The sequence below is a fragment of the Colias eurytheme genome, chromosome 8 (genome assembly GCF_061535395.1).
Source record: "Colias eurytheme isolate Ceu_HAF_F1 chromosome 8, ilColEury1 Martin Lab GWU primary, whole genome shotgun sequence".
Taxonomy (NCBI): domain Eukaryota; kingdom Metazoa; phylum Arthropoda; class Insecta; order Lepidoptera; family Pieridae; genus Colias; species Colias eurytheme.
In genome coordinates, this window is record NC_142987.1 from 7,678,188 (window position 1) to 7,702,212 (window position 24,025).

A 24,025-nucleotide genomic window follows, 5' to 3' on the forward strand; every position below is an offset into this window, starting at 1 on the left:
ATTAATATTCTAACCAACGCGACGACTCTCACAATCCATTTACATACCAGACAGAATAAATAACTACGTAAATTATTCGTAGTCACGACGCGATGGAGATTTATTTTTCAAATGCACTTTTGGTTGCATTCTGTTTTATAGAACAGAACATGCCTTTTAGTGGTTATTGGTATATTTGAAAACTAGCTTTCCGCCCGCGTTTTCAAAGAAAAACCCGCATAGTTCCCGCTCCCGTGATATTACCGGGATAAAACCTAACCTATGTGTTAATCCAAGTTACCCTCTATATGTGAGCTAAATTTCATTGTTATCGGTTCAGTAGTATTTGCGTGAAAGAGTAACAAACAGACGCATACACATCCATCCTCACAAACTTTCGCATTTATAATATACCCAAGTAGGATAGTAGGACTAGGATTCTTCATTTAGTTTCCATTTGAATGATACCTAACGAAGAAAATCGAGAAAATGAGTAGGAATCGAAAGAAATATGTAGGTATTACTTAGGTACCTTAATTTACTTCTTAGGTCTAAAATGAAACAAAACTTAAAACTCATATCATTTATTTTGTTTAACTAAACCTAAACAATATAGTTAACTACCTATCATCAGTTAATTCTCTATTCTTTAAATATGTTCTTTATATTAGCTTCTGATAAAACTTGTCCAGTCACAGATGCGGGATTTATTGTATCTATTTTAACCGATTCTGCATTTCGTTCATTTATGACTGAAGCAACCGATTTTTCGATGATTTCTTCTTCTGGTATGCCCTCCTTTTGCAGTTGTTCATATTTTTGTAATAACTTCTTTGTTTGGGTTTCTCCATAGGGGCTGAGCATATTGCTTCCTATGCCATGTCCTTTTGTATGGAATTTCCTAAGTGTGTAATAATTATTGATATAATAATGGAATGTATTATTTATAGTCCGGGATACATCGCCCATTTTTGCAAGTGATTAAGTACTATCAAGCTAATTTTTCGTGAGTAGCTTTATTTTGATGAGATGCCCAATAATTTCATGTACGAAACTCTCGATTGTGGTAGCTTACAGAGGTAACAAGGATAAAAATTTTTGATTTGACGGTTCTCAAATATTTATTACGCAATTTGTAGGACAATATGTCTGTTGAATTATATAAGTATTAAATAAGTGAAAATAAAAAAATCAGCTGGTTAGTAATCATTTATGATGACTTCGTTATCGATACACATTGGAAAGGGGGACTCTTTGATCAAACCATAGATTTTGTAGGACAAATATTTTTTCGAATAATTTAGATAATTATCTTTAGATTGAACAAAAAAAAACATTCAGTTAGTAATTAATATTTGAGAACCATCAAATCAAAATATTTTATCCTTGTTTCCTCTGGTAGCTACCACAATCGAGAGTTTCGTACATGAAATTATTGGGCACCTCATCAAAATAAAGCTACTCACGAAAAATTAGCTTGATAGTAATCACTTGCAAAAATGGGCGATGTATCCCGGACTATTATATGTAACATTCAATTTATACTCTTCATAATAAGTGTATCCTACTTTGAATGAGAGAATCCTACTCATACGTGCATCAATAACTTAAGGTCAATATTTTTTTTAAAGTAATAGATACGTTATAACTTATAGCGCCCGGCAGACTTCTTGGCAAAAAATTAGCGTGGTGGGGGTAGTTTGCACATCAAGTTTTAGTACATTTCACAAGCTTCCCCCACTAAGTTAAAAAGTGGTCAAGTTACGTGCCGGCAACTATACCAGGGCGCGCGATGTGAAGACGCGAAGAGATCCTAATCAGGATCTCTTACCCCAGTCGGCGAAAGAGAAAGTAAATAGTGGTTTTGTCTAATATGAAAAGGACGCAATGTTGTGATTTGAATGCAGTGCTGTGATTGGTCAATAAGTGACATTTGGCTTACACTTAAGCGTAGCAGAGAGTTACCAACTATCTCTTTCGTTCTTACTGTTTCAATGCTATATATTTCACCTCAGTCTATGAATATGGTTAATAATGGCTGGCGTCCACTAGGCGGATCGGGCCGGGCCGCATCGCAACGCAAAAATACGCCGGCCTATGTTTTGTATGAAACATCGTCCATTAGCGACGGATCGGGCCGGGGCGGGCCGCAACGCATTGGCGGATATCGCTTCGCAGGCGGATTTCTGCCGGCGATGCGCTGCGGCCCGGCCCGCCCCGACCCGTCTAGTGGACGCAGGCAGGCGGATGTGAGCGGCGAACGTCTGTTAGATAAAATCCGCCTAGGCGGTCCGCCGCGCCCCGCACAGGTGGACGCAGGAGCAAACAGCGCGTCCATTAGAGACGGCCCGTTGCGATGCGGCCCGGCCCGATCCGCCTGTAATGGACGCCTAGCATTACAGCACAAATTTTCTGTTTGTTTTGAGAGCTTATAGCGTATCTATTACCTACTTTAAAAAAATAATTGCTAAACATGACATAATTTTTGAAAAAGGTCAAGTTATTTTTTTTGAGAGTTCAAACACTTTTTAGCGTTTATGCTATTATTTTATATTTTACTAGCGGTCCGCCCCGGCTTCGCCCGTGGTACATATGAAAAATAGATGTTGGCCGATTCTCAGACTTACCCGATATGCACAAAAAATTTCATGAGAATCGGTCCACCCGTTTCGGAGGAGTATGCAGTCTAACATTGTGACACGAGAATTTTATATATAAGATTAAAACTGTTTTAAACATTTCTTTGTTTATTATCAAAACTAATTGTTTACTCACACTCTAACAACATCTTCTTTATATAGAATTTGTTTAATAGGTTGTTTTTCAGACTTCGGTCTTGCAAATTTAGGTTCAATTAAAGGCGGAAAAGCGCGGTATACGTCGAACCATATTGGACGATCATCAGGTTTCATAGCACCGCGTGATAAGAGTCCTTCAACTCTGTAATAAAAAAATATATATTAGTATTACATTTTTCCACAGTTATTATAGCAAAAAAATTAAGACACACTAGATCTTACATTGATTTTTTAATGATTTTATTGTACATTTAACTTATTTTTATTTGTCAAAGGCAAAGGATAGACTCATTCAATTCTTAATAGAGGATATAATTATGTGCTGGTCAGGTAGTTCGTAATTTTATCTTCAGTTCTTAACCCATTGAGCCCTGAACGGCCCGATCGGTCCACGACACAATAGATTTTCTATTGTGTCTGATTCTGGGGCCTGAGTTATTAATGACTAGGATATTATAAATATTTTGTAAGATAAAGCTATTACTATGGAATTTCAAGTACACAATTTCCAAAATCGTTTCTCTTATGAAAAAGGGATCATATCAAAATATAACATTATATTGTTAACATACCTATATATTGAACTGATGTTGAGCTAGTTCTACAGTTAAAAACAATAATACATTTAAAAAATGCATTGCATGTTTGAAATAAAGAATAAAAAAAAATTATAAGCAAAGAACTTTATTCATTAAAAATTAAACTAAAAATCATTCTGCATTGCTTGAAAGAAAGATCTACGCAAAGTTTCCCATCCATTTCTTTTTGTTTCAGATATAAGCTTTTGCTTTAACTTATTGATGTCTTCTTCTAATTCTTCGGCCAACTGTGCCAATTCAGATTTGTGTTCTGCTTCTAAATCATCACATCTAAAAATTAACCAAATGGTATTGAATTATTACGAAATTAATTTTTAGATAAATACTTTTTTAGAATCTACCTTTTACTTGTACATACTCTTTTTTAAAAGTCATCTGAATTTCCTTAAATGCTTTCAATTTTTGTTTATGAGCTGCATTTGCTTGTTGCATACATTTTATAAATGAGGTAGTCAGGTGCTCTAATTTCTGTTCATTTTCTTTTAAAACATTATAATCATTTTCTAAGTGGTTTATCACTTCATTTAAATTTTTTTGAAGATTTTCATTAATTTTTTTTCTGAAAATTACAGTAACAAAGAATTATGATAACTCTTTAAACTATTGAGATAGATATAAAATATTTGAAAAAGCTTACCTTGCCTCTAGTTGGCAATTCATTATATTGAGTATTTTTTGTCTAGATTCACCACAAACTTCAGTTTCTTGGTGAATTTTCTTTTTCTTGGAATTTTGAGCATTATATTCCAGAATATTTGGCACATTTTCATCACCTTGATCAATCTTTTGGCGCTTTTGGGGCTTTTTATTTTTAGGTGAGTCTTTCAAAAATTGTGACTTATTTAAAAAATCACTTATATCGTCTGGTACAAACTTAGATTTAATATTCTTTTTAACGCTTGTCATTTTAATGAATCCTTAATTAATAAATAAAGTAATAAAAGGTTATAAACAATAAACGCAAAAGCCTCCAAGTGCTATTATCTAACGAAAGATTAAATAACACGACAAACAACCGCGAATAAAATTTAGGATTCCCGCCTATTTTTATTTTATTATTCCACGTTTAAAAAAATCGAATTTAGTCTTGATTTTTTTTTTTCTTTTACAAAGTTTGTTTACCTGGTAAATATAGTACCGATTCTTTCCAGTCTGCTTGTGGCCATTTTCAAGTAGCACTAGCCTGGTTTAATTGATATTATAATATTAAATTCTGGATATGTGTTTCAAATTAAAGTTTTATCATCCTTTTTTATAATAACAATTAGGTTATATTTCTATCAGATGATTGACATTTGACAAAATGACAATGACAACTGGCAAGACCGCAAGTCTTAGGGCGCGTTCCCACTATGTCGTAACGACTAATTTATCGTTCGACGACTGTCGTCTCTACCTGTTCCCATTATAACGATTGTATGTCGTCAACATTTTTTATCGTTTAGCGACTGTCGTATCTAGCTGTTCCCATTGGATCGCGACCACATTTTATCGTTTCCTGGGAGTCGCTTTGTCGTTTACACATCATCAGCAAGCTACAAATCTAGTCGCCTCTGCGTTCGCTTGGTGATTACTAGTGCGTTTACTCTCCTGAGTTCAATGGACGTTATAGAGTTGCCGTCCACGATTTTTTATCGTTTTACGACTGTCGTGCTTGCCGTTCCCACTGTCACGACAAAGTGTCGTCACTGCAAAAACTGTCGTAGACGACAGTAAATTGTGTCGTTCTAAATGTGAACACCTCCATTTAAACATATAAGCCACGACACTTAAAACTACACGATTATCTGTCGTCACGACACGGTGGGAACGCGCCCTTAGGGCGTATTCAGAAAGAAAGCTTGAAACTTATAAGCGCTTATCGGCGCTTATAAGCGCTGGTAACCCGCGCAGGAAAATATATGAACATGCGCTTATAAGCGCTGATCGGCGCCGACAAGTTTGTTGAAACTTGTTAGCGGGTGCGTTTCACGTTCCAATTATTGTGTGGCACTGAGCCGCATTATGCTCTGTAATTGGAAAACAGCCCTGATATGCACTGCAACCACTGCACAGTGCTATCACTGTAGAAAAATTCGTTCCGTTATGGACTGCCAGTATACTGCCGCAGTACCCTAGAGAAATATATGACGTCATAAATCGCCGCCATATTCTACTGTGAGCACTGGCGTTTTCGAGGGTACTCGCAGTACTTTGATCACGTGATCAGTCCACAGAGCAAGTAATATGATCAGTCAAAAGTCAAAACCCTCGGGACACACCCTCGGACACACCAAGCTCCAAGACCAAGGACACATTATGGTTATAATATTGTCTATGACAGTGGTCAGTGTCACCATAGATAAATCAATGGTGTGTAGCCCCCAAAGCCCCAGTAAACAATGGCATATGCTGGCCCATTTCAGACAATCACCATTGCGTACAGGGGGTAATGGTATATCGTGGCGTACAATTTTCAGTTGCTGCGCGCAATCGGGGTGTTGCCGTTTTATCGGCCACACATCAAAGGAATCGTAATGTAGCGTTGCCTGTGCTGTTCAAACAATGGTCCATTCACCATTGCAATATAGTGATTTTAGTACCTACTGACCACTACTTGACATAAAAGGTTTTAAGTCATGGCCCACCGCCCATCATACGCCATTGTGTATTGTGGTGTTTGCTTAATTTACCTACCACTACGAAGTAATATATACTTCATAGAGGAGAGTAATAGGTTAATATACTTCCATGCCCTTTTTTCCTGATATAATCAGGTTTGTCATGCCACCACTTTTTCATTATTGTTTTTTAAATTAACGTCAGCTCTACTAAATTTTAGATTTTATCGAAACAGACATGATGGGAAACTTTTAAAAAGTAAGAGCAAAACACTTATAATTAAGACAATTTTATTCTTAAAAATAAAATTAGGACATCACAAAACAATTCAAAGCACTCAAATCATAGAATAAACTTTAGCAAATTAGTCATTTCATATCATGTAACATTTTTACATTATTTACAAGTCCGATATATCAGATCATTCTAAAACTCATTAAGTCATAGTTTATTTATTGCAGACACATTTTTTTAACTCTCTTGCTGCACTTATTTTTACTGGCGGGGGTTGTATGCTATGATTGTGAGCGGTGTTTTCTAAAACATCTCTTGTCAGCTTGCCGCGTGAGAATGTCGGACACGAAGTTCCTGTGCTTGAAAACGCGGAGAATATCTTCTCTTGCTTCTTGAATTCCTTCACATACTATTTTACTTCTCTGTATGTTCCCCTGTAAAAATATGGGTTCGTTCAAATTTATTCCTAACAATGTTTTAATTCTAAAGCAATGCAAAATCAAGGCATATTTAATATTATATCCTCCAAGCTAATTTATAATACATAGTACAGACTCTGGTCTTGAAATTTATTTGATTAGAGTTTTGAATTTCGACGCTACCTTATTATTAACCAGTCTAACAATTTACATATTATGTGATTGAGAAAAAATGTATATAAAAAAATGTGTGCGTGTACTAGTGTAAACACGTAAGAAGTGAAACTTCTCTATGACCTTATTTTTCAAAAAATAATTTACTGTAATATGCAACTTTACGGAAATACGTCGAATCACGCGTGGTAGGGATAAAAAGATGGCGCGTAGCGGAAAAATGTTACACAAAATTTTTTTCCAACCCCGATAAAGAAGTTTCACTTCAATAATTTACCTTAATAAGTTCAAGCAGGGAATGTGAGAGCGGTTTCAGAGCGTTGTGAGCCCGGCCCGACGCTGTCTCCAGCGCACGGAGAACATTCTCCAACTGGTCCCCTACATCGGCTTCTAGTGACACCTGTAATCCATACTAATATTATAAATACGAAAGTAACTCTGTCTGTCTGTTACTCAATCACGCCTAAACTACTGAACCAATTTGCATGAAAGTTGGTATGGAGATATTTTGATACCCGAGAAAGGACAAAGGCTACCTTTTATTGCGAAATAATATGTACCACGGGCGAAGCCGGGGCGGACCGCTAGTCGATTATAAAGTGTTATAAGTAATATTTTTTTATTTAACTAGCGGTCCGCCCCGGCTTCGCCCGTGGTACATATTTACGTTTTCTCTACATAAAAACCATCCTCGTACTTCAAGGAATATAATAAAAAAAGAATTATCGAAATCGGTTCAGCCGTTCTCGAGTTATGCGCTTACTAACACATTTTGCGATTCATTTTTATATATAAGATTATTAATATGGCATTAACATGCAATTACTAAATTGCGAAAAGATTATTGTAAAGGTTTCTATGTTTAAAAACTTTAAGTTTTGATAATAGAGAAAAAAAGGGGGCAGCTTTACCAGTTTGTATGTAGAATGAGAAACACATTTTAGACATGATCTAGGGCCACAGCCCAATTCTGATAAGTTTGTCAAGTCGAGTTTAATTACATTACATCTATATATAGTGCTAATCTTACGTTTGTTTACGGGTTAATGATTTAAACCATAAATAATAAACCATAAAGCACACACCAGGTCGTCCATCTGCGCAGTGAGGTGGTGCACCTTCCAGCCCTCCGCGGAGACGAGCACGTGTTTCTGCGTCGCTATGGCAACGATGTCGCGCGCGCGCGCCTCGCGCCGCCGCACGTCCGCCGGCCGCGTGAAGTGCAGCGCCGTGCTGCGCCAGCCGCACACGTACGTCGAGCTGAGCGACGGGCCTGCGCAGTGTGTATACGTTATATTATGTTTTTTTCTAATAAACTATTTTTTTCATTCGTTTATTCGAGCGACCAAGACTTATTGAAGTGAAAACTTCTTTAGCGGCGTTGAGCACTTTTTCTGTAATGGGTATAAAATCTTAAACTCGCGTCAGGACACGTGACCTGATCGAAAAAGCGTAAGACGGATACCATTAGAAAATATCAAACATGCTTAACGTTAATAATCAAGTTTTCACTTCTGCCGGCACTTCCGGAGTGCAACCCGTCTTTTTTTTGTAACATTATTCTTAATACATAGTAGAAGAACAATTGTTTCAGTGCCATTTTGAGATTCGGAATGTTTAGCAAGATGATTTTGGATATTAATGTAGATGTAGGGCAGGTTATATGAATACATTGTGGAATATATGATGAGCAATGAGCATAAATGAAATGTGAGGTGGGATAGTGAATGATGTGTCGAACCCACTTAGGGTAAATAAGGCAAGGGATAATGATGATATCAAGAAATAGTACATAACAACTTATATCTATGTGAAGAAAATCAAAGTAATGTAATGCAATAAATTAAAATAACATGTGAATTTGTTTTGTTTTAAAAGTTAACAGTATATGGCACAAATTATGAAATTAATTATATTTATTTATTTATAGCCTTTATAGACTGGGGACTGGGCCTTTAAAAATAATGAAAAGATAAAAAAAATCGCAGTCGGATGAAACCCATTAGAGAAGGAGGGGAATATGATAAAAATGTAAGGAAAAATAAATTACGGTCAATCCGAGTTCGGGAAGCGGGAGAGGGGAGCTTTTAAGAGAAAAAAATGGTTTCTCTCGATTTCCGACAAAACTACAAGTCCTATAGAAAAAAGTTCAATGGCAAAGTTGTAGGTAATTAAAAGTTCTACAACTTTTGTATTCACAATTTTTTCACATAACCTCAAAATTTAGGTGAAAAATTCAAAAAACCAAGTTTTTGGTCTTTTATTTTTATCTACTTCAAAATTTATTTTTTTTCTACGAAATTTGGTGGAAACTTACTTTATTATGTCCCAAATACACTGTAATTTATTTGATTGAAAATATTTATTTTTTCGCCTTATTTTGAATTAATACCAAAAAAACAACCTAATTTTCAATCGAAAAGTCACCCGTCAAAATATCAGCTTTTTTCAAAAACTTGGGGTGCCTTTTATTCATTGAAATCTCTTCTTTCATATGGTGTAAAAAAAAATAAACACCACTATATTAAATGTTCTCAGGAAATGCATACAAACAGTGTAATAATGAGCTTTTACTAAATCAGGCACACTTCTTGAACTCTATATCTTCTCTTGTATCGGCTTTTCGGTAATATTTCAAAAGAAAAATAATTATCTGTTCTAAGTTTAATATTTTACAGCATATTCAAAAGCAAAATGATGTCGATAAAAACATTTCAGGTAGTTCGAGAAGTGTGCCTGATTTAGTAAAAGCTAATTTTGACACTGTTTGTATGCATTTCCTGAGAACATTTACTATGGTGGTGTTTATTTTTTTTACACCATATGAAAGAAGAGATTTCAATGAATAAAAGGAGCCCCACGTTTTTGAAAAAAGCTGATATTTTGACGGGTGACTTTTCGATTGAAAATTAGGTTGTTTTTTTGGTATTAATTCAAAATAAGGCGAAAAAATAAATATTTTCAATCAAATAAATTACAGTGTATTTGGGACATAATAAAGTAAGTTTCCACCAAATTTCGTAGAAAAAAAATAAATTTTGAAGTAGAAAAAATAAAAGACCAAAAACTTGGTTTTTTGAATTTTTCACCTAAATTTTGAGGTTATGTGAAAAAATTGTGAATACAAAAGTTGTAGAACTTTTAATTACCTACAACTTTGCCATTGAACTTTTTTCTATAGGACTTGTAGTTTTGTCGGAAATCGAGAGAAACCATTTTTTTCTCTTAAAAGCTCCCCTCTCCCGCTTCCCGAACTCGGATTGACCGTAATTTATTTTTCCTTACATTTTTATCATATTCCCCTCCTTCTCTAATGGGTTTCATCCGACTGCGATTTTTTTTTGTTTCAAAAATTATCTACTCTAGTCTATTATATTACAATTATATTTTATAATTATATCATTATAATTATATTTACAAAGAAGTAAATATTTAATGTACTTACGTTTAGGAACTGGGTTAACCGGAGGAGCTGGAGGTGGTGTTGGTGGTTTTTCTTCAGGAGGAAACTCACACTGTCTCACTTCACTGCTTAGCCTATAAAAATAAAATGAATATTATATTTTATTATTATTAAAACATTATACTTTTATAACCACGTAAAGCTTAATTTTTCTTAATACATACTTCCTTCTTCACTAGATAAATGAAAAGTATTAAGAAATGTATAATTACATCATTACTATTCTCCACAAGACGGGGAATCCTAGTGTGGAGATTAGTGCATTGTACTATCTACAAATTAAGTAACAATAAAGATTTTTGTGTTTTTTTTTGTATTAAAGTTCACACTCACATCTGTTTCCTTGGCTTCTTCCTGGGCGACACGTCGGCATGTCTCGGCGGCTCGGGCTCCAGGTCGGGCGCGGGCGAGGACGCCGCCGACATGGTGGTAGACCCGCTACCCGGCCCCGCGCCCATCGACGTCACGTCCTCCCACCCCGTGCTCCCCGCGTACACACTGTTCCGCGCACTGTTCACACTGTTCACGCTGTTCACGCTGTTCACGCTGTTCACATTGTTCACGGTCACCACGCCCATGTTCGTGTCGAGGCCGCCGATCACGTTGGCGCGGCCGATCGCGTTAGTTATGCTCACTGTGTTCAAGTTCACGCCGCTAATGTTGTTCACGCTGCCCACGTGGACGACGCCGCCGATATTGCTAATACTGCTAAGTGTCGCTATGCCGCTCAACGTGTTCGAACTGTTGTTGCTCAGGCTGGCTATGTTGCCGGAACTGAGACTCACGTTGCCAATGTTGCCCACCGTTGATATTGTTGAAATACTGCTTGATTGGTTCTTTGACGGTGATCTGGTAATTAAGAGGATATAAAAAAATTAATTAAGCTCTTGAAGAATAAAAAAAGGCATGCAAACCAAATGGATAAAAAAGTTGATTAAAATTGTTTAAAAATCTCTATTGTATAAACTCACCCATCAACTTCTCGTTTTCTAAGTATTGAGGGCCTGGGCAGAACTGGTGTGCTGGAGATAGTTGCTGTAGTTTGTCGCACTTCGGGCGACGTCTGGACGGTATTCACTGCATTGGCTAATAACAAACCAATCACAACAATAAAAACTAATAGAATAATCCAGTATTTTAAGCGTTTCTACAAATAATCCAAATTATAAAATTTAAAATTTGTAAGAACGAAATATGGATGTGTGTTTGTTACTCTTTCATACATACATACTTAGCGGTAATGTAGCCAATTTTGCAGAATTACATGTACACGCACTACTACCACACCCTGAACACTCCATAAAAAATTATTGTTTTGACAGTCACACTGTAGAGACTGCAAATGTGTGTGTTAACGCTTTATGGTTGGCACATTTGTGACTAGCGTAAAAAAAAAATCGCGTTTTTCGGATGAAATACATCCGTACACAGCACAATATCTACGAAAAACGATAATCACAAATTCAAAATAATAAAATTACTTTAAGTCAATTTGATTAATGTTGTCAATCTTCGTTGCGTATCGTCCTTGCAGAAAAATGTGGCCCATTTTAATCTCGATCGCGCGGGGTGAGGCAAGTTTAATTTTGGCGGGAGGCGGAGAGTGTCCGTTCTGTAGCGTTTAGCTACTATTATGTATTCTGTGCTACTACTAACAGCTAGTGTGATATATACCTTGCGTGGTGTGCGCATGCGCGAACGGCGTCAGCGGTCTCGGCGGGTGCGCGTGCGGGTGCTGTGCGCGCGGCACCTCGTAGTACAGCTGCGGCGGCGCGCTGTTGCCCACGCCGCGGACGCCCACGCCCGCCACGCCTACCACCTGCTTCACGAGTAACGTTCTTATAAACACACTATCTAGACTCATGTTTGGCTTAATATATTGTTTACTAGCTTCCGCCCGCGACTCCGGATGTCGGTCTTCGCGTGGATGGTTTATTTCTCCATTTTGAGTAACTCTGATAATAACATCTTATAAATATCTATTGGACTCAAATACGGCTAGGCCTATAATAATACCCAACGTGTGTTCGCTGTTCTACAGAACAACGTCTATGGATAAAACTGAAAATTTTTTTTTCTTCGTATTTTTTCAGGATAAAAAGTATCTTATTTTACGCCCAGGATAATAAAGTATAATTATACCAAGTTTCATCAAAATCGAACCATTAGTTTTCACGTGATGTCTTCACATACAGACAGACAGACAAACAAAAAATTTTTTAATCACATATTTGGATTTGGTATCGATCCAGTAACACCCCCTGCTATTTATTTTTTCAATATTTTCAATGTACAGAATTGACCCTCCTACAGATTTATTATATGTACCTATATAGATAATAATTTTCGACTTATATTGCTACAGTCAAAACCGTTTATGGCGACATCGTTTAGAATAACCGGTTAAAATGACCAAAATCAAAGGTCCTGACTGAATGTTATATGACCGCCTTATCGAAAACATTGGTTTTTACGACATTGTTTACTACGACATACCGTATTAAGCGACCACATTTTTTGGTTAATGTTTTCGGAGAATTATATCTGTAGAACGACCCGCTCAGCTGTATTGCAAACAATTTGAATAGGTAGATAATTGTATCCACATCTGGCACAGTATAATAGTCAATGGCTATGATTGTTAAAGTAAACAAAGTTTAGAGTCTTTTGTAATTCTTAGAAACAAAGCACATGAATGCCGTAGCCTCAAGGCCCGCTTCGTCATATCTCATAAGTCAGTTTCTTACTTATCGTTACACAAGGCGCACCAAAACATATTGTTGAGTTAACTGTGAAAATTGTAACATGGCGCAAAAAAGAAAACAAATCAATATCGAAGAAAAATCGCGTATTATTTCAAAGCTAGAGAAAGGAATTCCAAACAAAGACCTGGCAAAAGAATATGGTGTATCACACTCGACAATTTCAACAATTTCACATTTGGAAAGAAAGGGAGAAAATTCAAATCCTTTACGACAAGAATTTTTTGAAAATGAAACGAGCCAGAACAACGCGGCATACGAAGATTGAGGAAGCTTTGTTAAAGTGGTTTAAATATCAAAGGACAAATAATGTGCCAATAAATGGACCAATTCTTCAAGAAAAAGCAAACGATTTTGCTCAACGTTTTGGTGAAGATTTTGTTTGCTCGTCTAGTTGGATTCAACGTTTCCGGGCTCGACATGGCATTGTCGGCGGGAAAATGAGTGGTTAAGCTGCCAGTGTAGATAAGCTACCAGCTACGGAGGATGATATTGTACGTGAAGTTCAAGAGGAAAATGAAAATGAACAGGAAGACTCGGAAGAACAATTTACAGTGCCAACTTTGATTGACGGTCTCAATGCTGTTAGTGTATTACGATAGATTGTTCTTTTTAATGAAGAGTTCCATATGCAGGGAAATTGGGACGATACGCTGATTAAAATCCAACGTGAATTACAAAATGTGTATGCACGACAGAAGTGTTTCAAACAAACTAAAATTACTGATTTTATGCATAAAAAAATGATGGAAAAATGATATTGTTCTTTTATATTATACGTTTGTATTGAAGAAAACAAAATGTGGTTTAATTTCCTACATGAATATATATGTATGTACATATTATCTTTCCTATTAATATCTGTCACCGGTTGTTACAACTATCGGTTTTTACAAATCAATATGAGTAGTCCCTTCGATGTTGTTATAACATTTTTGACTATATATTATAATTGTAATGTGCATAGGTACTAACATAAATTTTAAATTTAATAATTTGACTAACATAAATTGCTTTTTTATATAGGTAGATCTCTGTGTCTGAAATAAATTATTTATTTATTTATTGACTGACTTTTAATGTAAATAAATTTAAATTTTTCCTAAATTTTAATAGTATTATTTTTGTGTCATATTAACTTACCGCACTCTAAATAAAATAAGAATCAAATAATCAATTAGCGTCATAGAAAACGTCAAGTTCGCTCGTGGGGTATTTGTATGCTGCTAAACAGACTACAGAGATCTGTGCAATGATGGAAATTTGCATATTATATAATATTATCTGAGAATAAAATATTACACAACCTTCTATGCATTAAAATGGGGTGAAATATAAGAATAAGATTTAAAATTAATATGTACAGTACTAAGCTATTCTGAATTATTGATTTGTTTAAATAGACATTACTTTATTATTCTTCGGCACTTATATTTATAGTTACCTTAGCAGGCTGATAGTTTCTCTGTAGAAGCGGCAATGGTCTGGCCGTCGCAGGGGGCGGCGTTGGTGTTTTGGGTCTAGTTGACGGACCACTCGCCACACCAACCACACCGCCACGCACTGTACTTGATATTACTCCACTGGCTAATTAGAAATATTCAGTATTAGTAGTATTAACTGAACTGTAAATTGACACATTTTTTTCCACATGTTTTCTTTTTTTATATTAAACAACAGCAAATATTCCACTAATCATGAAACAACATTTTTAATAATTTTAATTTTCATTTTTGAATTTCTACAATCAATTTTTCATTTATAAAGTTTACAATTCACAAAATATAAAATAAATAAAATCCCGGCAGCAGTGTACATTCAACATGAAAAATTATCTTCAGTGTGTTTCTTTATCAATAATTTCAAGGTCTTGCGTGCGGCAAGGTCTAGTAGCTTTATTTAATTCATAAGTGTAAAGATAATTAATATCAGTAGTTTTCAAGATGGAAGCAAATATTTTATAGCATAGATAAATAATTAAATAGTAATAAGAATTTATCTTGTGTCTATGTCAACATCTTTAGTGAATGAAATACAGAAATTAGGTCACTTTTTTTCCACATTTGATTTAATTTAATACAGTGCAACCTCGATATAACAAATCTGAAGGGAACAAATAAATATTCGTTATATCAAGTAATTCGTTGAACTGAGGTTCGTTATGTTGAGGTTAGGTTGGTCTAAAATTCGTTATAAAGAGGTCTTTTACGTTTCTGATCCATTTCAACTTGAATCTTTAACAATAATGACGAGCAGCAGTGTTCACATTACTTTCCATTTTAAATTAAACAAAAATGATTGTTTTACGAACCATGATTTTGTTCGAAACCTGTCGCGACATGAATCACATACTATGAGATTAAGAATCATTACATTGGTTGGAACTTTATATAAAGGTTTTGGGTTGACGAAATTCGTTAATTAGAGGTATTTATACTTTTCTTGATGGTTAAAAATTCGTTATAAAGAGGTTGTTCGCAAAAAATGTTCGTAATGTAAAGGGATATTTTATATTGAATCTTATGGACAATTCAAGGGGATTACGAAAAATTCGTTAAATCGAGGAAATCGTTATATTGAGGTACGTTATATTAAGGTTGCACTGTATAATGTAACTTTTAAACCAAAAGTGATGTTATAATAATTTTCATTTATGATACAATAGTAAAAAAATAATATACTTACAAGTGAGAACAGTAGAGCTTGGTAAAGTGACAATAGCCGAGTGAGGTGGCTGTGAGATTTGTGTGGCTGTAGTGTGGGAAGGCGAAGGCGCCGGTGACGGTTGCCGCGGCGGAGCCCCACGACCCATGCCCCTCGAACCGTACACTAAGGCACCGCGACCTCGATTGCTTCCTGACCAGGCACTATTACCTTTGAAATTATAATAAATATAGGCAGGTTGAATTTAAAAATGTCTCATCAAATTATTTATATTAAAAAAAAGAATGCAAATAAAATGAAAAGACCGTGATCTTTTAATTGTTATTTCTCTGCATACTTAAATGTAGCACTTTGATCAAGATGGTTGAAAATATTGTCAGCCACCTAGATAATATGAAATTATTATCATACTAGATTTCCGCCCGCGGCTTCGCCCGCATTTTCAAAGGAAAACCCGCATAGTTCCCGTTCCCGTGGGATTTCCGGGATAAAACCTATCCTATGTGTTAATCCAAGTTACCCTCTATATGTGTGCTAAATTTCATTGTAATCGGTTCAGTAGTTTTTACGTGAAAGAGTAACAAACATCCATACATCCATACATCCACACATCCACACATCCATACAAACTTTCGCCTTTATAATAGTATTAAGAAAGATTGGCCTATTTGTAACATTTTTCAGTTTTCATTACCTTGACTAACATTGGGCTGTGTTGATGCAGCCACGGGGCGAACAGCCAATGAGGCACCAGCTGCCAGACCTCTTGGTACATGACTGGTTACCCCTTTGCTGACCAGCACTCCACTAGCACTGCTTACGTTAACACTTGTGAGAACTGAGAAACATTGAAAGTATTATTTATTGAAACTTTTAACTAAAATACTGGGAAACTGAGAGAGTAAGGTAATTATTTTATAAAACTATTTTTACTAAAATACTATAATATCATGTTAAAATTGGTTTAGGTTTTCTTTCACACAAACAGCAATACGTAACTAAGATAATTATTTTACAGAAAACTATTTAAATACCTGGTCTTGGGTTATGATGCGGAATAGGTGGTAGAACTCTCACACTGGGCGGAAGAGTCCTCACCGATGAACTGACAACTAAATTTCCTGCACCACTGACAAGTTGGCCCCCCACATTCAATACTGGGTTTCCACTGACCGTTGATGTGACACTTGCTTGAGTATTACTACCATGATTATTGGTATTGGAAACTTGTGCAGATAGTTGCGTTCCTTGACTTATTATTTGAGTACCAGGACTTAGTAATTGACTGCTTGATATAAGTTGGGATTGTGTCAAAATTTGCGCATTTTGTCCTATTAATTGACTGCCTTGTGATACAATCTGAGTTCCCTGCAATAAAGCAAAACAAAATCCAGTTATAGATATAAAAAATGAATAATTATTTCAAGAAAATGCAATGATAGTTTTTATGCAAAGCTTTTTCTATTTAGTATTATTGAATAGATCAATGTGTTATACAATGTGCAATATGTAATAAATACCTGTGAAGCTACGCCTGAGGATATAATTTGAGCTGCAGTAGCTGTACGCATAAGACCCACGGATCCAGCGTTTGTATGTGTAATAATTTGATTTGAACCAGATGTCTTTGATTGGCCTGGTATGAGATGAGCCATTTTAACATCCGCATTAGAAATGCTCTTTACTATCGTAATTTTTTGTGGAGCTAAGTCGATTGGATACATTTTACCAGTTGTGATTGAACGATCATTTTCTAGATTATTACTCATTTTCGGACAGTATACACTTAAATGCCAGTTTACTAACGCATTTTATAGTTATTATGCAAAGTATTTATCACAAAACCTTAGCTAAATTGATTCAATATTTAATAAATTAACATTTAGACTTTACACAATTCAACAATTATTTGACAATATAATATTCGAACTTTCCAAACGCAGTAGCGATATCAAGCGATATAGACTTCTAGTATCTATGAAACTTTTTTTGACATAAATAATGTCAGATTATTTTTTTCATTTTAAAGAAAATTGTCTCTGTCATTCATAAAATAAAATTGAATTGAATTAAAAATTGAACTAAGAACACACTAACTGCAGCTGTATATTTTAAAACATTTAGAGCGAGCGCCCACGAGCAACTTTGTCTCCGCAACAATTTTGTCTCCGCAACTATTTTGTCTCTCCAGCCATGGGCTAGTATGAAAGTGCGCGTACGTAGCGACGCAACTCCCGGGAGACTTTTTTGTCCGCGGGTTCGGAGACAAGCCCGCGACGCAACTGTCGCCCTATCTATTGGTTTCAATGCAAGTGCGCGCACGGCGACAAAAATGTTGCCAGGCGACGGCCGCCGGCCAGTTGCCGCGTAACCGGCGTAGCGATAATACCTATTTATGTCAACGTATTTATTCTCGTACACAGTAGTTTTAACCGACTTAAAAAAAAGGAGGAGGTTATCAATTCGGCCGGTATATTTTTTTATGTATGGACACCGATTACTCCGAGGTTTCTGAACCGGTTTACGTGATTCTTTTTTTTTTTGATGCGGAATGGTGTGGAATTGGTCCCATAAATTTTATTCGGATAAGCCCAGTAGTTTTTATTTTATGAGCATTTTTGTCTGGTCTCGATGACTTAATTGAAATGTAGCAAGTAACTTTGATTTATTTCCAGGTAACCGATTGAGCTGAAATTTTGTATACGCATGTAAATTGGATAGCGATGAAACATTATTATGAGATAGAGCTGATTTGATGATGGAATCGGAAGGTGGCCATATGAACTTAGTAATATATTGACTCAACTTTATAGAGTTTGAGCTCGTTTGATTCGTGTTGAAAAATACACTAAAAAGTATCTATTAAATAAAAACTACTTTACTTTTTACAATTACGATTACATATCTATACTAATATTATAAAGAGGAAAGGTTTGTAGGTACATATGTATGGTTTTCAGTTTTCACGCATAAACTACTGAACCGATTACAATGAAATTTAGCACACATATAGAGCTTAACTTGGATTAACACATAGGATAGGTTTTATCCCGGAAATCCCACGGGAATGGGAACTATGCGGGACAAGAGCACAGACCACAACCGTCTCTTCTAAATCCATGTTGATAAATGAAGAAAATTTTAAAGAAAAAGTTGCGTTGCTGTCGCTTTCGTGTGCGCATCGTTCAAAACTTTGCGAGGAGACAGCGACAGAGACAAAATAGTTGCCGGGCAACTAAGTTGCTCGTGGGCGCTCGCTCTTAGAGCGAGCGCCCACGAGCAACTTTGTCTCCGCAACAATTTTGTCTCCGCAACTATTTTGTCTCTCCAGCCATGGGCTAGTATGAAAGTGCGCGTACGTAGCGACGCAACTCCCGGGAGACTTTTTTGTCCGCGGGTTCGGAGACAAGCCCGCGACGCAACTGTCGCCCTATCTATTGGTTTCAATGCAAGTGCGCGCACGGCGACAAAAATGTTGCCAGGCGACGGCCGCCGGCCAGTTTCCGCGTAACCGGCGTAGCGATAATACCTATTTATGTCAACGTATTTATTCTCGTACACTGTAGTTTTAACCGACTTAAAAAAAAGGAGGAGGTTATCAATTCGGCCGGTATATTTTTTTATGTATGGACACCGATTACTCCGAGGTTTCTGAACCGGTTTACGTGATTCTTTTTTTTTTGATGCGGAATGGTGTGGAATTGGTCCCATAAATTTTATTCGGATAAGCCCAGTAGTTTTTATTTTGTGAGCATTTTTGTCTGGTCTCGATGACTTAATTGAAATGTAGCAAGTAACTTTGATTCATTTCCAGGTAACCGATTGAGCTGAAATTTTGTATACGTATGTAAATTGGATAGCGATGAAACATTATTATGACATAGCGCTGATTTGATGATGGAATCGGAAGGTGGCCATAGGAACTTAGTAATATATTGACTCAACTTTATCGAGTTAGGGCTCGTTTGATTTGTGTTGAAAAATACACTAAAAAGTATTAAATAAAAATAACTTCGTTAAAAACAACCGACTTCAAAAACGGAAAAGTAAAAAATAAAAAAGATTGATATTGATATTATTACAGCTAGCGCGCACGAGCAAAAAAAAATGTTGTGTGGTTTTATGAAACCACGGTAAAAGTGAAACTGTTCGAACGGTTCCGAACACTGCTTTGTGTAGCGCATGTCGCGTGACGGTCGGCTGCCGAGTAGGTATACCTACTCGCAGCCGCGATACACGCGACATGCGCTACACAGACCAAAAAGTTTGAGACGATGTAATAAAAGTTTCACTTTAATAATAATTACATTTATTATTAATTACTACATATTATTTAGATGTTTTATTTACTAAAAAGGTTTGATGTCGATGCACGGGCTTAATACTAAGTGCTTAGTGCTTGGCACCGACTTCAAACCTATTTAATAAATTAATAATATTGTTTTTAATTAAGTTATTTTTATTATTAGTAGTTTTCTGTCTATAGTAGAGCCATTTTAATAGGCAACATTGACAGTTCAATAAAATTCAGCAATGTAATCTAGTAACGACGCCATAGAAAAATATGTTATATCGTTTTGTTGGAACTGCACATTTACTAAACTTTTTTCAATTAAGATTACATATCTATTCTAATATTATAAAGAGGAAAGGTTTGTATGGTTTGTATGGCTTTCAGTTTTCACGCATAAACTACTGAACCGATTACAATGAAATTTAGCACACATATAGAGGGTAACTTGGATTAACACATAGGATAGGTTTTATCCCGGAAATCCCACGGGAATGGGAACTATGCAGGACAAGAGCACAGACCACAACCGTTTCTTCGAAATCCATGTTGATAAATGCAGAAAATTTTAAAGAAAAAGTTGCGTCGCTGTCGCTTTCGTGTGCGCATCGTTCAAAACTTTGCGAGGAGACAGCGACAGAGACAAAATAGTTGCCGGGCAACTAAGTTTATCGTGGGCGCTCGCTCTTAGAGCGAGCGCGCACGAGCAACTTTGTCTCCGCAACTATTTTGTCTCTCCGCCCATGGGCTAGTATGAAAGTGCGCGCACATAGCGACGCAACACCCGGGAGACTTTTTTGTCCGCGGGTTCGGAGACAAGCCCGCGACGCAACTGTCGCCCTATCTATTGGTTTCAATGCAAGTGCGCGCACGGCGACAAAAATGTTGCCGGTCGGCGGCCTCCGGCCAGTTGCCGCGTAACCAGCGTAGCGATAGTACGTATTTATGTCAACGTATTTATTCTCGTACACAGTAGTTTTTAACCGACTTCGCAAAAAGGAGGAGGTTATCAATTCGGCCGGTATATTTTTTTATGTATGTACACCGATTACTCCGAGGTTTCTGAACCGGTTTACGTGATTCTTTTTTTTTTTATGCGGAATGGTGTGGAATTGGTCCCATAAATTTTATTCGGATAAGCCCAGTAGTTTTTATTTTATGAGCATTTTTGTCTGGTCTCGATGACTTAATTGAAATGTAGCAAGTAACTTTGATTCATTTCCAGGTAACCGATTGAGCTGAAATTTTGTATACGCATGTAAATTGGATAGCGATGAAACATTATTATGAGATAGAGTTGATTTGATGATGGAATCGGAAGGTGGCCATAGGAACTTAGTAATATATTGACTCAACTTTATCGAGTTTGGGCCCGTTTGATTCGTGTTGAAAAATACACTAAAAAGTATTAAATAAAAACTAATTTACTTTTTACAATTACGATTACATATCTATACTAATATTATAAAGAGGAAAGGTTTGTAGGTATGTATGGTTTTCAGTTTTCACGCATAAACTACTGAACCGATTACAATGAAATTTAGCACACATATAGAGAGTAACTTGGATTAACACATAGGATAGGTTTTATCCCGGAAATCTCACGGGAATGGGAACTATGCGGGACAAGAGCACAGACCACAACCGTCTCTTCTAAAACCATGTTGATAAATGAAGAAAATTTTAAAGAAAAAGTTGCGTTGCTGTCGCTTTCGTGAGCGCATCGTTCAAAACTTTGCGAGGAGACAGCGACAGAGACAAAATAGTTGCCGGGCAACTAAGTTGCTCGTGGGCGCTCGCTCATATTTAAAAATATACTTTTTATTATTGTGTACAAAATAACAACAAAATAAATTATTTTGGAATGAAATAAAATTGTATTTGGGAGGACAGTGTACTAAATAAGCTCCAGTAAATTTGAAAATGAAACTTCTTTCACAATTAATATTATGCTAAGTGCTTTCGTGCTTAAAAAACGCCCTTGCATAAATATATGTATTATATATGTACAATAATTGTTTTTTCCTTAATTGCGTTTAAGAACTATAGTATGTGGAGTGTGGGCAGTGGGCACAATGTAGCTGTGGTATGAAGATTGAAGAGAAAGAGTGAACACTGAACTGTGTTTAAATGTAATTCTCTGTGGTAATTCTACTCTAGTCACCTCTAGTCACAGAGTACACACAGCACACTGTACCGACCTCTGAGAAGTCTGAGGTACCGACACTACACTATTATATGCTGTGATTATATGACTCTTCACTCTAGTGTTTATGGAATTATAACCATGGCGGGTCACGTAGGTGGCGGTGGTTTTAGTAATGAAAATATACAAAGATATAACAATGAAAGACGAAGCAGTAAACAGTGGGTTAAATTAAACGTTGGCGGTACATATTTTTTAACAACAAAAACTACATTGTCTAGAGACACAAACTCATTTTTGTATCGATTAGTACAAGAAGACAGTGACTTAATTTCAGATAGGGTTAGTTTGCAACTAAGTTTCTCTAAAGTAGGTAAGGTGTAAACTTTTTTAAAACATTATTATATATTGTTACAGGATGAAACTGGTGCCTATTTAATAGACAGAGATCCAACTTACTTTTCTCCAGTTCTCAACTATTTACGACACGGAAAGTTGGTCATCAACAATGACATAGCTGAGGAAGGTGTTTTAGAAGAAGCCGAGTTTTATAATATAACAGAGCTTATTAAATTAGTTAAAGAAAGAATTTCTCAAAGAGAAACTGGTCCATCGAAAGACTCTAAAAATCATGTATATAGAGTTTTACAATTTCATGAAGAAGAGTTGACACAAATGGTTTCATCCATGTCTGATGGATGGAAATTTGAACAGTTAATTAATATCGGTTCGCAATATAATTATGGAAATGAGGATCATGCAGAATTTCTGTGTGTGGTGAGTAGGGAATGTGGTAACAATCCAAATAGTAATGATATAGAGCCAACAGACCGTGCAATGGTTCTGCAGCAAAAAGGTTCGAGAATTTGAAATTTCCTTAAGCAATATTACAGGTGATGTTCAAGACTTAAGTATTCAGTGTGTGAAGTGTTGTACATAATGTTGCATGAAAATAATTATGTGAAAGTGTTTTCAATTCTTACATTAGTAGGTACATAATTTTATAAGTCCAGTTAATATTTTTATAACAAATTCACAATAAGTTAGTTCTATTAATGTGATGAATGATATTGTCTTCTGAACCTGAAATATATTGGCCAAATACTCAATTACATAAAATGTAAAAATATTTACTTTCATATATTAAATTGCATTCATAAGTTAGGTTGTGCGTTATATTTGTGACGAGTATCATTTTCTAGATTTATAGACTCGATTATATCAGTTTTCCAAGCATGTAAATAAAATTTGTTTAATCTACTGTATTTTACATTTAGTTCCATTCCTATTATAGATCTTTTGAAAATGTATAAATTAAAATTTGCTATGGGAATGATTCATAATATTGTAATGTTGCTCAATGAGATAAGTTAGAGCCATGTTCAATATAAGAAGTACAACTTTTATACTGCTTGGATATGTTCTATATGACCATATTTTTGTAAGATTTGTCATTATTCATAATACCAATAATAATTGTAATAAAGACACTGCCTGTACTTTAAAATACATAATATAAGGTGATTAATGTACTTATTAAATAGAAAAGAAGAAAGGAATCTAACTGGAAACACAAATTTTGCCTGTTTGGAAACTTTAATTAAGATGTGTGGTTTGATTGGTTTAAGTGCATTAAATGAAGTGCCTCCATACAACATAAATGCTGATTATATTATACACATAAGTAATAGTTACACTTTCCTATATAAAATGCTGCTTATATTACTTATCATATTGTTCTCTAGATAATAGTGCTTAACATAAAATAATATTTCTATCTTGTATATTTATATTATGTATTATCAATCTGGAAAATCATATAAAAATAATAAATTGTTTTGTTGTTGATAACTTTATTTCACAGATTAAAGTATAGAATTGACTGAAGATGTAAT

At 35.7% G+C, this 24,025-nt stretch overlaps 4 protein-coding genes across 5 annotated transcripts; 1 reads left to right on the plus strand and 3 right to left on the minus strand.

Annotated features, from left to right (window-relative positions):
* Nucleotides 1-547: 547 nt before the first annotated feature.
* On the minus strand, nt 548-4,664 carry mRpS23 (mitochondrial ribosomal protein S23). The gene is made up of 3 exons (XM_090104746.1): nt 4,499-4,664; nt 2,755-2,919; nt 548-880 (listed from the first exon to the last, which is right to left on the minus strand). The coding sequence occupies exons 1-3, from the start codon at nt 4,540-4,542 to the stop codon at nt 622-624; spliced, it is 468 nt and encodes a 155-aa protein (XP_089960872.1). The 5' UTR covers nt 4,543-4,664; the 3' UTR covers nt 548-621.
* LOC149906635 (uncharacterized) lies at nt 3,230-4,447 on the minus strand. Its single transcript, XM_090105003.1, has 3 exons — nt 4,014-4,447; nt 3,735-3,935; nt 3,230-3,646 (listed from the first exon to the last, which is right to left on the minus strand). The coding sequence occupies exons 1-3, from the start codon at nt 4,280-4,282 to the stop codon at nt 3,481-3,483; spliced, it is 636 nt and encodes a 211-aa protein (XP_089961129.1). The 5' UTR covers nt 4,283-4,447; the 3' UTR covers nt 3,230-3,480.
* Nucleotides 4,665-6,250: 1,586 nt separating the features above from the next.
* Nucleotides 6,251-17,641, minus strand: Sap130 (Sin3A-associated protein 130). 2 transcript variants are annotated; one of them, XM_090104797.1, is made up of 12 exons: nt 17,214-17,641; nt 16,728-17,061; nt 16,388-16,531; nt 15,715-15,903; nt 14,474-14,616; nt 11,942-12,086; nt 11,239-11,353; nt 10,601-11,116; nt 10,250-10,341; nt 7,890-8,077; nt 7,082-7,204; nt 6,251-6,645 (listed from the first exon to the last, which is right to left on the minus strand). In XM_090104797.1, the coding sequence occupies exons 1-12, from the start codon at nt 17,460-17,462 to the stop codon at nt 6,493-6,495; spliced, it is 2,391 nt and encodes a 796-aa protein (XP_089960923.1). In that variant the 5' UTR covers nt 17,463-17,641; the 3' UTR covers nt 6,251-6,492. The 2 variants fall into 2 exon arrangements, with proteins under 2 accessions (XP_089960923.1, XP_089960922.1); XM_090104796.1 differs by having other exon boundaries at nt 11,942-12,089.
* Nucleotides 17,642-22,242: 4,601 nt separating this feature from the next.
* Nucleotides 22,243-24,017, plus strand: inc (BTB/POZ domain-containing protein inc). Its single transcript, XM_090104799.1, has 2 exons — nt 22,243-22,472; nt 22,548-24,017. Exons 1-2 carry the CDS (start codon nt 22,272-22,274, stop codon nt 22,998-23,000), a joined length of 654 nt encoding a protein of 217 aa, XP_089960925.1. The 5' UTR covers nt 22,243-22,271; the 3' UTR covers nt 23,001-24,017.
* The last annotated feature ends 8 nt before the right edge of the window (nt 24,018-24,025 follow it).